The following is a 16,270-nucleotide window of genomic DNA, read 5'->3' as shown; positions in this document are numbered from 1 at the left end:
AAATACATGTTGCACATTCACATTTGACTGAGTTTGGGTATACTTCAATACACAGAATGCTTTTTCTGTTGCAGTAAATTACATGTCTAATCCTGAAAAGAAAAACATATGAAAGATCATATTTTAAAAATGTATTGAATTCTAGACATACTGCTAAAATTTGAGACAATTCGGATGAAAATTGTTTACATTATAAGGTGATGAAATGATGTCAAATTTTTTGGAACACCCTGTCAGACTAATACACCTACTTGTTGTTTATACACCTGTCTTCATCTTTTGTTTTTCTGTAAATTTCAACTATATGTGTATGTGTGTGTGTGTGTATTCATATGCACATATATATGTATACGTGTGTTTGTGTGTGTATACACACACATACAACTGAAACTTTACCATTGTATTTGATTCTTCAAGTGCTTCGATTCTGTATATGAACATATATTTAGTAGATTGCTGACATTTATAAATGTTTTCCCCCATTATGTTGATGTGCCATTTTCTATCATTAATAAAACTCTGCATTTTTAATGACATGGGTATGCTAGTATTACCATAGAGTTAAGTGATCTCAAATACAGAAAGTCCAGTTGAAAAATACAAGAAGATAAGTAAATGGAACTGGTCTGGCAATAGCTAATCACTTTAATCCTGTACATTTCAGAATATTGAACAAAAAAATAATTCCAATTGTATAGAACAATGCCAGAAAAGAATTCAAGAGGCCTACAATGAATATGAACAGAAGATACTGTTAAATGGAGAAAATATGGTAACATAGCTTTTTGTTTAAATATGTGACTCAAGTTATTAACAATTATAATTTTGGGGGTCTGTTTCCAATCTTTTTAGATGAAAAATTTGTTTTAATATATACATCTACATTATATCACAGTCAGGTTAATCTCTGATCATCAGTAGCTGTCTTATTCCTAGAAATATTTTTCTAGTACTAGACTGAAATAGTACAAGGAACTTTTATTTATAAATTAAGAGTAATAGGTTACTGATACATGCTAAATGTTTATTGTTAATTAAGATGTTGAAAGGCAATGTCACATCTGGCTGAATGAAATACTAGATTGCTGTTGGACTCTTCACCAAAAGGATCAATAATTTCTGTCCCTGTACTGATGCTACTCTGTTGATGGCTGATACACTTAAATCTCACTGATTCATTTGAGAAGTTTCTACATGGACCAATGAGGAGGCCTTTATGTGAGCCAATGACTTACTAGAAATAACAGCCAAATCTTCCCTTTAGATCACAACAAGCCACTGTTATTAATAAAGAAGGATACTTCTGATAGTGAAGTCCATGATATACAAAAAGACTGGATTGTCATAAGTAAAATGTTTTAGGGAAGAGTAAACATGAATTCTGTGTTCTTGTTTGTGTTAAAGTGCATGTACTAGTGTAACAAACAAAATCAAGTCAAAGTTCAACAAGTTTTTATAACGGTGTTCATACAAAAGTGAATGTGAATAAATAAAAGCTGTGGTTACATCTTATGTGATTGACGCTGAAACAGAAGAGAGTAGGAAATGCACCTACTACATGTGGTTGCAGTGATGGCCAAAGGTGAAGCGAGCTAACAGTCCTTGGTGGCTGTGTCAGTTGACAAGTCAAACTGCCCATGAGTGAGAGTGGCAGAAAAAGAGAAAGATCATTGTCCCTGTAGGGTTTTTATGCCTCCCTAGTGGAAGTTCCAACACAGCACCACCTACTGACGACAGAATGAGGGAGCATAACTCTGCCCTGTTCCTTTTATCCTTTATGTCAGGCACTGCTACACTACTCCCCCCATGACTGTAAGTTGAAAAAGAGGTATGTCATAGCAAAAGGCCAAACTAGGGAACAAAACAGAGGGAGTGGAAATATCAGGAAAGGCATGCACAAAATGGAAGAAAAAGGAAAAAAAAAAAAACAGTTCCAACAGTGAAAAGAGAAAATAAAACATGCAAAAATTAATGCAGCAGTTCCAAAAGTTTGAAGACACAGCATGTACCACATAAGGAAAATGTCAGGAATGTGCTAAAATGTTCAAATAAAATGCATGGAAAATGCCAAGATGTGTAAATGCCAGAGTACAGTATACATAGTCTTACACAAATGTTTTGGCCAGTGTACCTGACACCCAGCCCAGGTAGTTGTGACATGTGGCGATGGAACGGGAGATACATACTTGTGTGGTGGTGGTGTTTGTGTGAGTGTGGTGTCTGTGGATATTGGAGATGGAAAGTGGATGGGGACATTTGGTTCTGGAGTGAGAGCTTGAGAAAAAGCTTGCTTCACGCTATCAATTGAAACAGTCTGTTTAAATCCATTAATGTCTATGGAAAACATTTTTGACGTTTTTCCCAGGACACAATAAGGCCCCTTACAGGGTTGCATAAGAGGACCCTTCACAGAATCATCCCAGAGGAAAACGTGGGTCCATTTATCGATATTAGCTGGAACAGTAGCAGTCACAGTGAGAGTGACAGAAAAAGAGAAAGATCATTGTCCCTGTAGGGTTTTTATGCCTCCCTAGTGGAAGTTCCAACATGGCACCACCTACTGACGACAGAACGAGGGAGAATAACTCTGCCCTATTCCTTTTAGCCCTTATGGCACTGCTACACTACTCTAGAAGACATCAGTGGAAGGTCAGAGAAATAAGTTTTCAGACAATGAACATAGGTAGCTGGATCTTGTGCTGAAATATCCACTGGGGCCAGTATTTGGACAGGTAAAGACAGTGGAGATCTGTATAATAACTCCACAGCAGAAAATCCCAAATTCTCTTTCACAGAGGAGTAACAACCTAAAAGAATGAAAGGCAGGTACTCACTCCACTATTGAGGATCAGGGTATGCATGGAGAGATGCTTTTAATTGCCTGTGAAAGTGACCATACTGTTTGAAGCTGGATGGTAGCTGGTTGTACGAATATGGCGAACTCCCAGAAAGTTGGTTGAACAACCGTGACTTAGAATTGTCTTCTATGGTCCATTGTGACATGTAAAAGAACTCCAAAGCAGGAAATCCAACCTGAGATGACGGCTTGGTGCCATGGATTCAGCACTAATGTTGACAAGTGAAATGGCTTCAGGCCAACGTGAAAACTAATCAATACAGGAAAGAATGTATGTGAATCTGCGGCTAGTTTGCCAAGGCCCAACTAAATCGATATGTATATGTTGGAAGTGGGTGAACGAACATGGCAATGAACTTTAGAATGTTGACACTGAAGGCATGTATGTGCCCATTCAATTATTTGGCATCTCATATATGATAAGGTATGCAGGGCGTTGAAGACAGTGTGACAATGAGACTCTGGTACGAGTGGATGGGATGAGCCAGTAGAAGTATCACACAATATCTCTCTGTCTAAAGCTGGTAACAGCAAATACTTGAATTGGCATGTTGCAAATTCCTCAGATGCAACATCCAAAGACGATAGTAGTGGTTGGTCAGCTGCCAAGGCAATCAAACCTATCATAGAAGCAAACGACAATGAACAGACAGGCAAGCAGGATAAGGCATCATCAACAATATTACAAGAACCAGAGGTATGCCAAATATCACTAGAAAACTGTGATATATAATCAAGATGTTAGATCTCTCTTAGCAAATACTTGTCCAACTTGGTAAACAGAGCAAAAGTAACGGGTCTGTGGTCTGTGAATATCGTAAACTCCTTTCCTTCCAGGAAATGACAAAAATACTTCACCACAAAATTAATGGTGAGTAATTCTCTTCCAAATGTGCTATAGCGTGTCTTCACAGGCTTGAGCTGGAGGGAATAAAATGCCAGTGGTTGCAGAATTTCTTGGTCAGCTTGCTGCAATACTGCACCCGCAGTTGCATCCGATACATCTACCACAAGCAAGAGCTTTGCATCAGATTTGGGGTGTACTAACATTGAAACATTAGCCAGGGCCTCTTTGACAGTCTGAAAATCAGCAACAAGTGATGGTGAAAAGGAGATAACTTTGTTCTTCTTATTACGATCCTTCAGTAATGCTGTAAGTGAACTCAAGTTTTCAGCACAATTTGGAATGAATCAGCAATAAAAATTGAGCAAACTAAGGAAATGACGAAGCTGCTTAAGAGAAGATGAAGGAGGAAGCTTCTGAATTGCCTGAACCTTCTTTGGGAGAGGACGAATTCCATCACGGTTGATGATGTGGCCTAAAAATTCCATTGACGCAGAACCAAATACACACTTCACTGGGTTTATTTTAACTTGATAATTGCTTAGAGGCTGAAAAAGGAGCTTCAGGTGGTGAACATGCTCTTTCTTCGTAGAACTGGCGATGAGTAAGTCATCAATGTAGGTATAGATGAAGTCGAGACTGTGAATGACCTTGTCTATAAACTTTTGAAAGGTACTAGCTGCGTTCCACAACCCAAAAGGCATTGAAAGGAATTCAAATGAACCAAAAGGAGTAGTAACAGCAATCTTTGGTATATCATCTGGATTTAAAGGAATCTGGTGATATGCCCAGACGAGATCAACCTTAGAAAAAACAGTACTATTTGTCCAGGGTAGTAATAGCATTTAATCTTCAATAATCACCAACTGACTGGACATCAGTCTTTCCTTTGCGGACTAAATGGAGAAGGGAAGACCAGGGGCTAGTAGAAGGATGAATAAGCCCCAGCTGGAGCATGTGATCGAATTCTGCTTTTGCAGCCTTGAGTTTATCAGGAGGAAGATGGTGAGGATGAGCAAACACTGGTGAACCATTGGTGTCGATAAAATGTCTCGTTGAATGTACAGGATTAGCAATGTTGAAAGTTAAATCAGTAACACAGTTCTATATTTAAGAGATGAGGAATTATGTACATTATTTATATTATTTACAATTGATGGATATTTGTCCACATCTTGTTTGTTGTTAACACAATGTTTTGGCTGATATACCCTCCAGCCTTCATCAGGTGTCTTGGGGAAATTTTGAACTTTTTCAATGTTGCTGTTGTTATTATTATTATTACTACTATTATTATTATTATTATTATTCTTCAGGTCACTGCCTGGAATTGAACTCAGAATCTTGGTGTTTGTAGTCCGTGCTCTTAACCACTACACCATATGCCCGTGTGCGATTATGGAGTGGATTTTAGGGCTTATAAATCTAATATTCTCCTATCCTTCCTTAATACCAGTTCCCATATGCTGTTCATATCTGCACTCAGTCTGCTTAGGAGGTCGTTGTGTCCTAGCATATGTGCTGGTTCTTTTAGTTTTCATATTTTCCAGTGGTGTTTTCTGTCTATTATTTTAACTTCATCCCACAGGTGGAGGTGGTCTCTATTTTTCCATACATGATCAACTATACCTGATTTATCAATATCTCCTTGTGTCACAGCTTTGCAATGTTCCTCTACCCTTACTTTGAGGGGATGGCATGTTTCGCCTTTGTATAACCTACCACAACTGCATGGGATGGAGTACACGCAGTTTTTGGTCATATTCTCTTCTATTGGTGGTTTTACTCAAAGGAGATATTTGCGAAGTGTTGTATTACTTTTGAATACTGTCCTGATGTTATATGGGCCGCTTATGTTTTGTATCTTTTCGGAGAGGGTAGACAGACTGTTGACAGTTTATCGGTTTCATCCTCCCTTCTCCTCATAATTGGAGTAGAGAGTAGAGAATATTAGATTTATAAGCCCTAAAATTCACTCCATAATTGCCCACGGGCATATGGCGTAGTGGTTAAGAGCACGGGCTACTAACCTCAAGATCCTAAGTTCGATTCCAGGCAGTGACCTGAATAATAATGATGATAATAATAACAACATTGAAAAATACCTTAGGAATGAGAACCCAGGTTCAAAATTTCCCCCAAGACACCTGATGAAGGCTGGAGGGTATATCAGCCGAAATGTGTTAACAACAAACAATATGAGCACAAATATCCTTCAATTGTAAATAATGTAAATAATTAAATCAGTAAGCTCTGGGAAAGAGTTGAGAAGTGAATGGTATGTATCACCGGATACAGCACTAAAAAATACCGGGCTTACAACAGGAGTGGATGCTGGATGACCAGGAATCAATGACTACATCGAGCTATCCAACAAATGCTGTTGGCAAACATCCACCAACAGCAAGAAGTGGTGGAGGAAATCTGCTTCGAGGATAGGGTAGGTCTGCAATTATGAAAGTCCCTCTGTAGTGCCAGATCCAAGGAGAGAGATATCTGCCTGAACGTGTCAATAGGACATTGGTTGACAGCTTGCAGAGAAATCCGAGAGAGAACAGGCTTACTTGTCATGAACTTTACCAGCCAGATTCTACATGAAGCACCAGTGTCGACCATAAACTTCTTATGCGAGTTGTAGTACAGCACAAAAAATGCATGATTAGGAGTAGTGGGAGCTGCTGATGTGCTCAGGGTCTTCCTGGTTAGTTTTCCTGGCACACATAAGAACATGGTGAAAGGCATTTCCGCCTTTCATGCCAAAACTGTTATGGTACCAACAAAATCCATGTGGTGAGGTGGGCAACAGACGCTAGCCACGACTGATTGAACGACCATGACGCTGGAAGCTTCAGAATGAACATAATCTCTACACCTGCTTGGTCAGGTTTAAAATGGCTTCTAAAGTTACCGACTGAGTAGAGCTGCTGTTGGCGGGAGCCGTAGCCATCATTGAAGAAGTCGCAGCAACAACTCTCTGCTGTGCTGTGAGCAAATTTCTGGAAAATCCCATGATTTTATTGGCCAAATTTGCGATTTGATCAACTGAACTTCTTTCGATCATGGGTACCAAAATTGCCTGAACATGTGAGAGTAGGTACAAGAAGAATAGCTGTTTTAGAAGAGAGCTGTCTTCAGGGGACTCGTCTGTGAGTTCGCGAATATGATGAAGAAATTCCGTGGGCTTTCTGTCACCCAAATGTTCATCATATACCAGGGTCTCGAAATGGCACTTGGCTGATAGAGATGTCCTGTGAAGAATTATGGATGCATAAGTTGTGTCATGTGGTGTGTCAGTTATTAGATCCTTGAGTCAAATGGTTAAGGCAACAGGAATGGTGCTGAGTAGAATGCTTAGTTGCTACTGGCTTGACTAAATATTGCTTGCCGTGAAGTAAGCTTACACCTGAGCAAACTGGAGATGGACTGCTAAAAACGGGGAAGGAAGAATGCTGTATGTTGCTCCTGGGTACAGAAAATGTTGGATGATGGTCAGCATGAAGAAAAAGATGTTGCTTCCCATAGGCTGCCATAGAACCAGTGAGGAAGAATCAGACACATGTTGACTCAACACAATTTTTTTCGTTGAGAGAATATTCAATGTAAATATTCTTACATCAGGGTGACCATTTTAGGGAAGAGTAAACACGAATCCTATGTTCTTGTTTGTGTTAAGGTTCATGTACTGGTGTGACAAACAACATTGAGTCAAAGTTCAACAAGTTTTTATAACAGTGTTCATACAAAAGTGAATGTGAATAAATAAAAGTTGTACAAATGTGGTTACATCTTATGTGATTGATACTGAAACAGAAGAGAGTAGGAAATGCGCCTACTACATGTGGTTGCAGTGATGGCCAAAGGCGAAGTGAGCTAACAGTCCTTGGTGGCTGTGTCAGTTGACAAGTCAAATTGTTCATGAGCGAGAGTGGCAAAAAAAGTAGAAAGGTCATTGTCACTGTAGGGTTTTTATTCTTTCCTAGCAGAAAAACCATCGCAGTGCCAATGACAGAATGAGGGAGCATAACTCTGCCCTGTTCCTTTTAGCTCTTATGGCCCTGCTACAACATCTTTGGTCATAGGTCTGTGATATAGAACTGACCTGTGATTAGACAACAATAACTGCAACTATTTCCAGATTATTTTTTGGTAAGTAAAAACACTCATTAGGCTCTTACCAAGATTATTCAAAGGTAGTTTTGTAGCAAAATCCTGAGAGCATATTTTTTTTACTTGCCTAGGGTAAATGGAACAGATAGTAATTGTAGGGCACTATTGGCTGTAGTGGTGTTCCACTGTTGTGTATGTATATATATATATATATATATATATAACTAGGTATTTGTTTGGAGGTTATTTTACATGTAGTGATAGGGACTGTGATGGTGAAGTTTACTGTGGTAACAATCTGTACCTCTTGCTTGTTACAGTACTCTTTTACATTTAGCATTTTTGTTTTATGTAGATGGTTTATGGGTGTGCTCAATATAAACATATGATAAAACATAATGTAGTGCTTTGTAGTTTGTAGTTTATTGTTAGGTTTTGTGTTCTGGAAAAGACGTTGCTTCTTGGCTTATTAAGCCAAGCAGGGATGTCTTTTGCAGAACACAACAGGAGTATGTCTTTTCTGGATACAGTAGGGAGTATTAGCTTTAAATAATTCCTAGCATTGCAGCTGCATTGGACTCTCACAAATGCCTAAGTACTCATTCATTTTTTAAACAATTACTTTATTTCATGTTTCATGTTTCATTATAGGAAAAATTTCGACTCCTCTACCTGAGTAAAGAAGATGAAATCACAGCCTTGAAAGAAGAAATAAAAAATTTACAGGTGAATTTATTTAGATATCTATGCAGCATTTTTGATTTTTTTTTTTTTGAGGTGGTAGGATCTTTACTTAAAAACTCAACAAAGACAAATATATAATTATTGTAACCAAAATATATCGAGAAAAATTACTTAATATATGCAAATGAATGTTTAATGTTTTTTTTTAAATGTATAGGTGCAGGTATAATGGTTTGGTAAGAAGTTTGCTCCCTCAGCAAGTGTCTTCTACTATAGCCTTGGGCCAACCAAAGCTTTGCGAGTAGATATGGCAGACAGAGATTGGAAGAAGACGTTTGTGTGTGTGTGTGTGTGTGTGTGTATATATATATATATATATATATATATATATATATATATAAGATTTACTTTTTGTAATGAGATAAAAAAAACCAAGGATGTGTGCATTATAGAACATTTATAAATAGAAGGTATTACAGCAGTTTCCAGAATATTTATTATATCCCTTCATCGGAGATGGTGTGAGAGGATGGTTAAGCAATAGTTAATTTAGATAAGATAGGAAATAGAGAGTGAATGCAGCGATATTGTATTTGTAAATCCATTGTTTAGGCAAAATGGTATACCTATAAGATTCCAATACCTTGTGAATAAAATCCAATAGTCTTTAATATTGGTCATTGCATTTGTAAATCCATTATGAAGATTCCAATACCCTATGAGTAAAATCCAACAGTCTTTGAAATTGGTCATTCCAAATACAGAGTTTATACACAGTGTTATTGAATCAAGGGTTCTGTTTAAACTGACCTAAAAGTAGGGAATGTATTAGTAAGGTCAAATCGAAAACAGGAAGAAAGGAATGAAGGAAGAGGAAAAAGGGGGTGGGGAAGAAAAAAGGAAGAAGATAATAATAAAAGGAATAAAGAGAAGAAAGGAAAAAGGAATACAAAAATAGAGATAAGGGAAAGTGTACCAGAATGGTCAGTGAATATAATAAGAAGGTAGGAACAGGAGGATAAGGGTGAAAGAGAGAGAGAAAAGTATTAGAGTGTAGAAAGATGAAGGGATTTAATAAATATCCTGGAAACAGCTGTAAGACGAAAATGCACACAGCCATGGGTTTTTTTTTTTTATCTCATTACGAAAAGTAAATCCTTATATTCACATGTTGATATATGACCTACGTTGGACCCCTTATTCACATAATCACCGAACTATGGTCTACCATAGCACTTACTCAGCATTACCTGAAACCTCTGGGTCTAATTGACATCACTATCGCTCATAACCTATATATACGTATATGTATGTATGTATATACATATGTATATGTATGTATGTATATATATAAGGGAAATTATAGAAGGAACACATCTAGGCAATCAATACAAATTCCAAAGCATAACTTAAAACACACAGCGAAACACGCAACATATAAATCAGTGGACAAAATTACATGTAAAAGCCATATGTGAAAACTATGCATCATGTATGTTGGGTTCAGGTCCCGAATGGAGGAGTGACAAATAAAGAGATAAAAGTTAGAGGTAAGGGCTTCCAAAAGGAACTGTTCAAATCGATTAAGAATTTGATGTTTATACGAAATGTTGGATGAGAATTTAAAAGTTCAGGGGTAAATAGGTAGATGAAATAAATATATACAGATTCAGGTGAATTCGAGTAAAGGATAACTTCTACAGCCATTTCAGGGCTACGATAAATGTATAAATGGCATTTTAAGTATTCCAAATACAGAAACATAATGCCCCCCCCCCCCCCCCCTTCATCAGGATGGTTTCCTTCGTGATGAAATCTTACAGGGTAATAATTTGATAGATTAAAATATTTATTTCCCACTAGGAGCTAAACATACAGGTGGACAGTACAATGATTTTTGGGATCATGAAAACGAATGAATTTACACAAAAAGCGACTTTAAAAATTAAATGAACAATAAAATTGAATGGTTGGAGGGTATATCAGCCGAAACATTGTGTTAACAATAAACAAGATGAAAACAAATATCCGTCAAATGTAAATAATGTATATACCCACATCTCCATAATTTTCGGACACTGTACAATCGCATGCAGAACAGTTTCAGTCTTGCTCGCATCTTGGAGAGGTAGGCAAAACTTTAGCACCATGCCTTGTGAGTTTATCCCGAACAGGCAAGGCTCCTCGAAAGCACTGCCAGGCCATGGACCTCTGGAAGTTATCCATAGGTCTTGGCCTGAACGTTCTTTGGAACAGGTGAATGGAGACCACATGTGTTCACCCTTCAGGTAGAGCCAAAGAGGCCTTAGCCTCAGTGTGTGCCTACACATCATTAGCCACTGCTTCCCTAGCCCACCCTTCAGTGGCTGTTGGCAACAGAGTACCTCACAAGCATTCCGCAGCCCTTCAACAAGAAGCGGAGGAGTATGCTTTCCAGCTTATTCAGCCAACAATCAGGGCAAGGTACGACAGTTAGGCAGTAGGTAATTACTACTGATGCAATATATACATTTGCAACCTTCACCCTCCCTTTCAAGGAAAGCCACCGCTCAGACCAGGTCAGAGCTAGGGCGGCCACCTTGCTCATCACCTCACCCTAATTCTTCTCTATCTGGAGGTCTGGTCCAAACCAGACCCCGAGCATTTTGACTGGCCTCTCCAGCCAACGCCCCACAACTTTCCTCTCCAGGTGCCAAAAAGTAAGCTGACTGATTTTCACAGTTAATTTTAGCTTCTGCCACCACCTCTTACTCTTTAATAGCCTCACCTACCATCTGTAGGTGTTTGACCTCAGGTACGATGATGGTGATATCATCCACATATGCCATTACCAACTTACCACAACTCAGATCACGTGGGACACCCCTTATTGCCTCCAACTTCTGCAGCAAAGGCTCAAGTGGCAGTACGTAAAGAAGTGGGGAGAGGGGATATCTTTGACAAACTGAATGCTTGATGCAGAATAGCTTCAAAAGGAAGCCGTTCACCCAAACGATCAAGTCAGTGTTACCACACATGGCAATGATCTAGCTATGGAAGACAGGGCCCAGCCTGAATGTCATGTGGGTCGACACCAAGTATCGGTGGTCAACCCTATCAAATGCCTTGGACTGTTGTAAATAGATCAGAGCCCCACCCTTGCCAGATTTATGTATGCCCTCTAAGGTATAGCGTATAAGGTGGAGACTGTCCTGAATGGATCTGCCGAGAATGGCACAAGTTTGCACTTTCCCTATGAGTCCATCTGTGCCATTCGCCAACATTTTTGCCAATACCTTGGAAAAAATTTTCAACTCTGTTCAGCAGAGTGATAGTCTGAAAATTATCAACAGAATCTCTCTTGTTTTGGTCCTTTCTGATCAGTGCCACCACCCTCGGCATACAGATCTAGAAATGAACCCATTCTGCTGCCAGTTGGTGAAGATGCTAGCCAGTAGATGCCCAAACATGTCTGACATGCTGTAATATAATTTGTAGTGATGACCATCTAATCCCAGCAACTTACCATCACCACAGTCTGACAAAGCTTCCTCCACCTCCGCAGTTGTGATCAGTCCGTCATAGCATGCCACATCCTGCCCCGAGAAACACAGCAAACCGGCGAGGAAGTCCATGAGTGCCTTCAACTCTGGTCCATCACTCATCCCGAAAAGCTGGGAAAAATGCTGCTGGAAGACCTTAGAAATTTCCTCGGGCTCGTTTACCATGACACCTTGATTTGTCAAGGACCATATTGTGGTACTATTGCCACATTGAGCTTCAATCACGCGGGCCCATCCAGCAACCCTAATTCCTTCTTGCGTCATTGCATAAAGCTTCACTTTGACCAAGCATCCCTTGTATTTGGGTTTGAGGTATTGGTTGAGAACCAATCCTGTTGCCAAAACTTGGTCTGCAGTGCCAGAACTCATTGCGTCTTCTTAGTCCTTAACTAAATCCCTTCTTACTTTGTTTTTCTTAGCCACTAGTTCCTTACTGAATCTAATTGACTCAAACTTGATGGCTGATTCGTTTGATAACCTAATAGAAATAGTTACCATGATGCTATTAATAGTTGAGTAGGGGTGGTTTGAGGATACATTGACATATTGAAGGATTTGGTTTAGTTTCCTATATGGATAATAGAGCCCGGTTTTAAGGTTATAAAAATTTTTATAAATCTCTTTAAATCCTTTTTTGCCCTATTATAAAAAATTTTTATAACCTTGATATCATTTTTGATATCAACCCTAAAGTAGCTAATTGTCTTACTCTTAAATAATGTGCTCTATTATCCGTATAGGAAACCGAACCAAACCCTTCAGTATATCAATGTATCCTCAAACCACCCCTACTCAACTATTAATAGCATCATGGTAACTATTTCTATTAGGTTCTCAAACTTAGCTAACGAAGATATCTTTAAACAACACTGAAATGAAGTGGATTTGATAAAAGCATTTATTATATACCAAATACAAAATTAAAAATGAAGATGGCAAATACCACTTCTAATAATTCTGTAGATTTAGGGAAATTAGGCCTATTAAATATACTTAGCACTAATCAATTGCAATTTGAATGGTTTAGCTTGAGAAACCATAAGCATTATAATAATTGTAATAAATATAATTATTAACCATCTACCTCTGAAAATCCTAATATATCCAGTAATTCTAAACCTAGAATATGTGAGGTTGTGGTTCGCCCCTGCTTTCTCTCTCAGGGTTAGAAATTTACCTAAACTTTTCTTTAAAATTCCACAATCAAATTTCCCTAAACACCATAAATATCATACCATATGCATTAAATCCTCTGTAAAATTTTCATATTTTGTAATGCTGAATTTAGGAGCCATAATAGCCTCAATAAATAGGAGAAAAGTTAAACGTGTTACTGATAAACATAATACTCTAGCTAATAACAATACCTTGTGTACAGGATTAGATGGAAACAGAATTAAGTGTATAGCTAAGGATAATAACAATAAAAATATAATTTTGAAATCAACTACCAAACTTAAGCCTAATCATGTTATTAGTGACAACAAAAATAAGAGCATCAATATGAATAATAGTAATAATAATCATATGGATAAGAACAAGAATAAAAATAAAATGACTCAGACTAAGTAACATCTAATCAACTATGTAATTGTAGAGTCCCTGGCTCCTGTCCACCTGCAGGCTCATGTCGCCACTATAATGTTGTCTATAAATGCGTGGTTTCTGTATCAAATTGCCAGAAGAAGGTATATATTGGGAGCACAACCGACTTCAAAAGGAGATATAGAGCCCACATGAATTCTTTCACAAACCCTATATGCAAGATCCACCACTTTAGCAGCCTTTGTGAATAACCTTAGAGATAGAAATTTCATGTCTGATCTATCATGGTTCCTAATTGTCAGTGCTCCCCTGTTTGGAAATGGATTGGATAGATGTAAATTGTGTATTAAGGAATCGTGTCTAATTCTAAAATAATTTAATGCTAATATGCTGTGCAAATTTTCAGATGCGATTCCTTCATGTACCCATAAGTTCTATTCAACATTTCTAAGGACACAGAGAATTAAACCTGCTAACTAAATCTATTAGAACTTATCTTATTAATATTTGAATGTCCTTGCCGTGAATCTTAGATCCTTCCATTCTAGCCAGTATATTATCACTTACTTATGAACTTTGTAATCTTACTAAAAAAAAAAGAAATAACCATAAGTTCTATTCAACATTTCTAAGAACATATAGAACTAGAACCGTTAACTAAATCTATTAAAACTTATCTCATTAATATTTGAATTCTTGACTGTGGACTTTAGATCCTTCCATTCCTGCCATTATACTATCATTTGCATATAAGCTTTGAAAATTTATTAAAAAAAATAAAAAAAGTTCTTTTTTAATCTATCAAATTTGTTTGGAGTTATTTATCGGCAGTACATTCAAAAGTAAGTGTGTTAATTGTTTGTTGTTAAATTTGTGTTATTTATTGTGGAAAAAACTGTGATTTACTGTTTTTTAGCAGTATAAACTGTTATTCCCCCTTGTGTTAAGGGGGTAACCATTTTGTGTGCTGGGCTTTTAGCCCTAAAGACTCTCTCTATTTTAGAGCATTTTGCCTGAAAACCGTTTGTGGGCGTTAGCCCATTTTTTTTCATGTGTGTGGGGTAACACCCATTATTCTTTATGGAAAAAAATGGCTACTTAGCCAAATAAGTCTAAAATTGAAATGTCACCAGTGAAAATGAATGGAATGACTAATGGAACAACGAACAACACCAAGGAAACAACCACCACTAATGTAAAAACGACCAATGTCAACGAAACAACGAATAATACCAACGGAACAAATTCTAATGCAAACGGAATAACAACCAGCAATAAAACATCAGAGAAAAAAGCAAACTTTGCTGCTGTGGCAGGTGTTACCAGGAAAACGTTGAATATCGAATCTAGCAAACTAATAAAATTCAAAGGAATGATGCAAAAGGAGGGGTTAGAGATAAAAGTAACCCCTCCTAGTGAAATTATCCTTACTACAGAAAGAAGAACGGTAATTTATAGAATGTTCTGCGTAGAAAATAAAAAATTAGATAATGCCTCGAGAGAAGCAGTAGAAAAATGCTTGAGGTCAATATGGAATGATATTTCTTACCTCACCAGAGAACAAAATATCAGTCCTGCAAGCAAGAGCGATAGCTCAACAAAACTGGCAGGCACAGGGCTTGAAATGATCATTCAAGAACCCGTTGTCAACCTAGAGGAAATTGTAAAAATGATTCAGATAGGGAACACCATCCTGCAAGTATTGGTGAAAGGGAGGAAGCCACGCTGCTTAATGCGGGCAAAAGAACACATTAGAGCAGATTGTGGCCTTCACCCCGAGAAAGCAAATATGTCCCCACCCCCAGAGAAAGACACTACACCAACTGAAATGGAAGAAGCCCCCTCAGATGTAGAGTCTATAAGAGGGGGTAGAAATGAATGAGACCACCCCAGAACATGGGGGTGGGGGTGGCAAACAAAAACTCAGAAAAAAGAAAAAGTCCCCAAAACACCGCCACAAGTCCTTCATGGATTAAAAAAGTCAACACACAACACAAGCAACATACAACAGTAAAATTACACCACCAAAACTCGGCCTTCAAAACAAAGCTACACTTTAACCTTAACATCTTATAGCAAAAATAAAAGAGACACCTACAGCAGTAGCCATTCAACAGGATGCTCCTGAAAATATAAGACTTTACAAAATTGATCACATGAACTATCAAATATTGAAAAGTGAATACCCCAATAATATAGGCCCTCTAGAATTTTATGACACAGACCTTTGAGGGTCTTATCGTGACCCCTACCCCACAAGCACCGGAATAATGGAGGAAAGAGATGGACCTACCTGGCCATCTCCAAACTCCAGGGAAAACCTTTTCATGCATACTGTTTGTGTAGGGTGTTTAAATGTGTGCAGTCTAGGGTCATTGTGGAAACAAGGGGCATTTCCTACATGACCTTCAGCTGCATAATCTAGATGTGATAGTTGCCACTGAAACCTGGTTGAGTGGACAGAAGGGCTTCTTTCTGATTTTGGATGGCTATGAGAAATTTATTTCTCCTGGCGGACCAAGATTGGGAAAGGGGCATTGCTGTTCTGCTCAAGTAAAACCTGGTTGAAGAGACAAAGACAATCTTTATTGACCCGGAGGGCAGGCTGGTTGTCCTAGACATGACATTCAGCAGTGGTAGGTCTTTCAGGTTGGTGGCTGTCTACGCGCTGCTTGGTGACAGACAGTCAGA

The 16,270-nt window shown here is 38.1% G+C and overlaps 1 protein-coding gene across 6 annotated transcripts in view; it reads left to right on the top strand.

Annotated features, from left to right (window-relative positions):
* Positions 1–16,270, top strand: part of LOC106882261 (coiled-coil domain-containing protein 73) — a 295,558-nt gene that overhangs the window by 110,724 nt on the left and 168,564 nt on the right. For 5 of the 6 annotated variants that reach the window (XM_052976425.2, XM_089341925.1, XM_089341930.1 and 2 more), the window contains 2 exons: positions 665–772; positions 8,460–8,534. In XM_052976425.2, coding sequence (XP_052832385.1) covers positions 665–772; positions 8,460–8,534 — 183 coding nt within the window. The remainder of the gene's footprint in view (positions 1–664; positions 773–8,459; positions 8,535–16,270) is intronic. The other variant, XM_089341927.1, reaches the window with a different exon arrangement.

This window comes from Octopus bimaculoides, chromosome 25, assembly GCF_046866305.1.
Source record: "Octopus bimaculoides isolate indiv1 chromosome 25, ASM4686630v1, whole genome shotgun sequence".
NCBI lineage: Eukaryota > Metazoa > Mollusca > Cephalopoda > Octopoda > Octopodidae > Octopus > Octopus bimaculoides.
The sequence above is the reverse complement of the archived record's forward strand: the minus strand, read 5'-3'. Positions and strand labels throughout refer to the sequence as shown.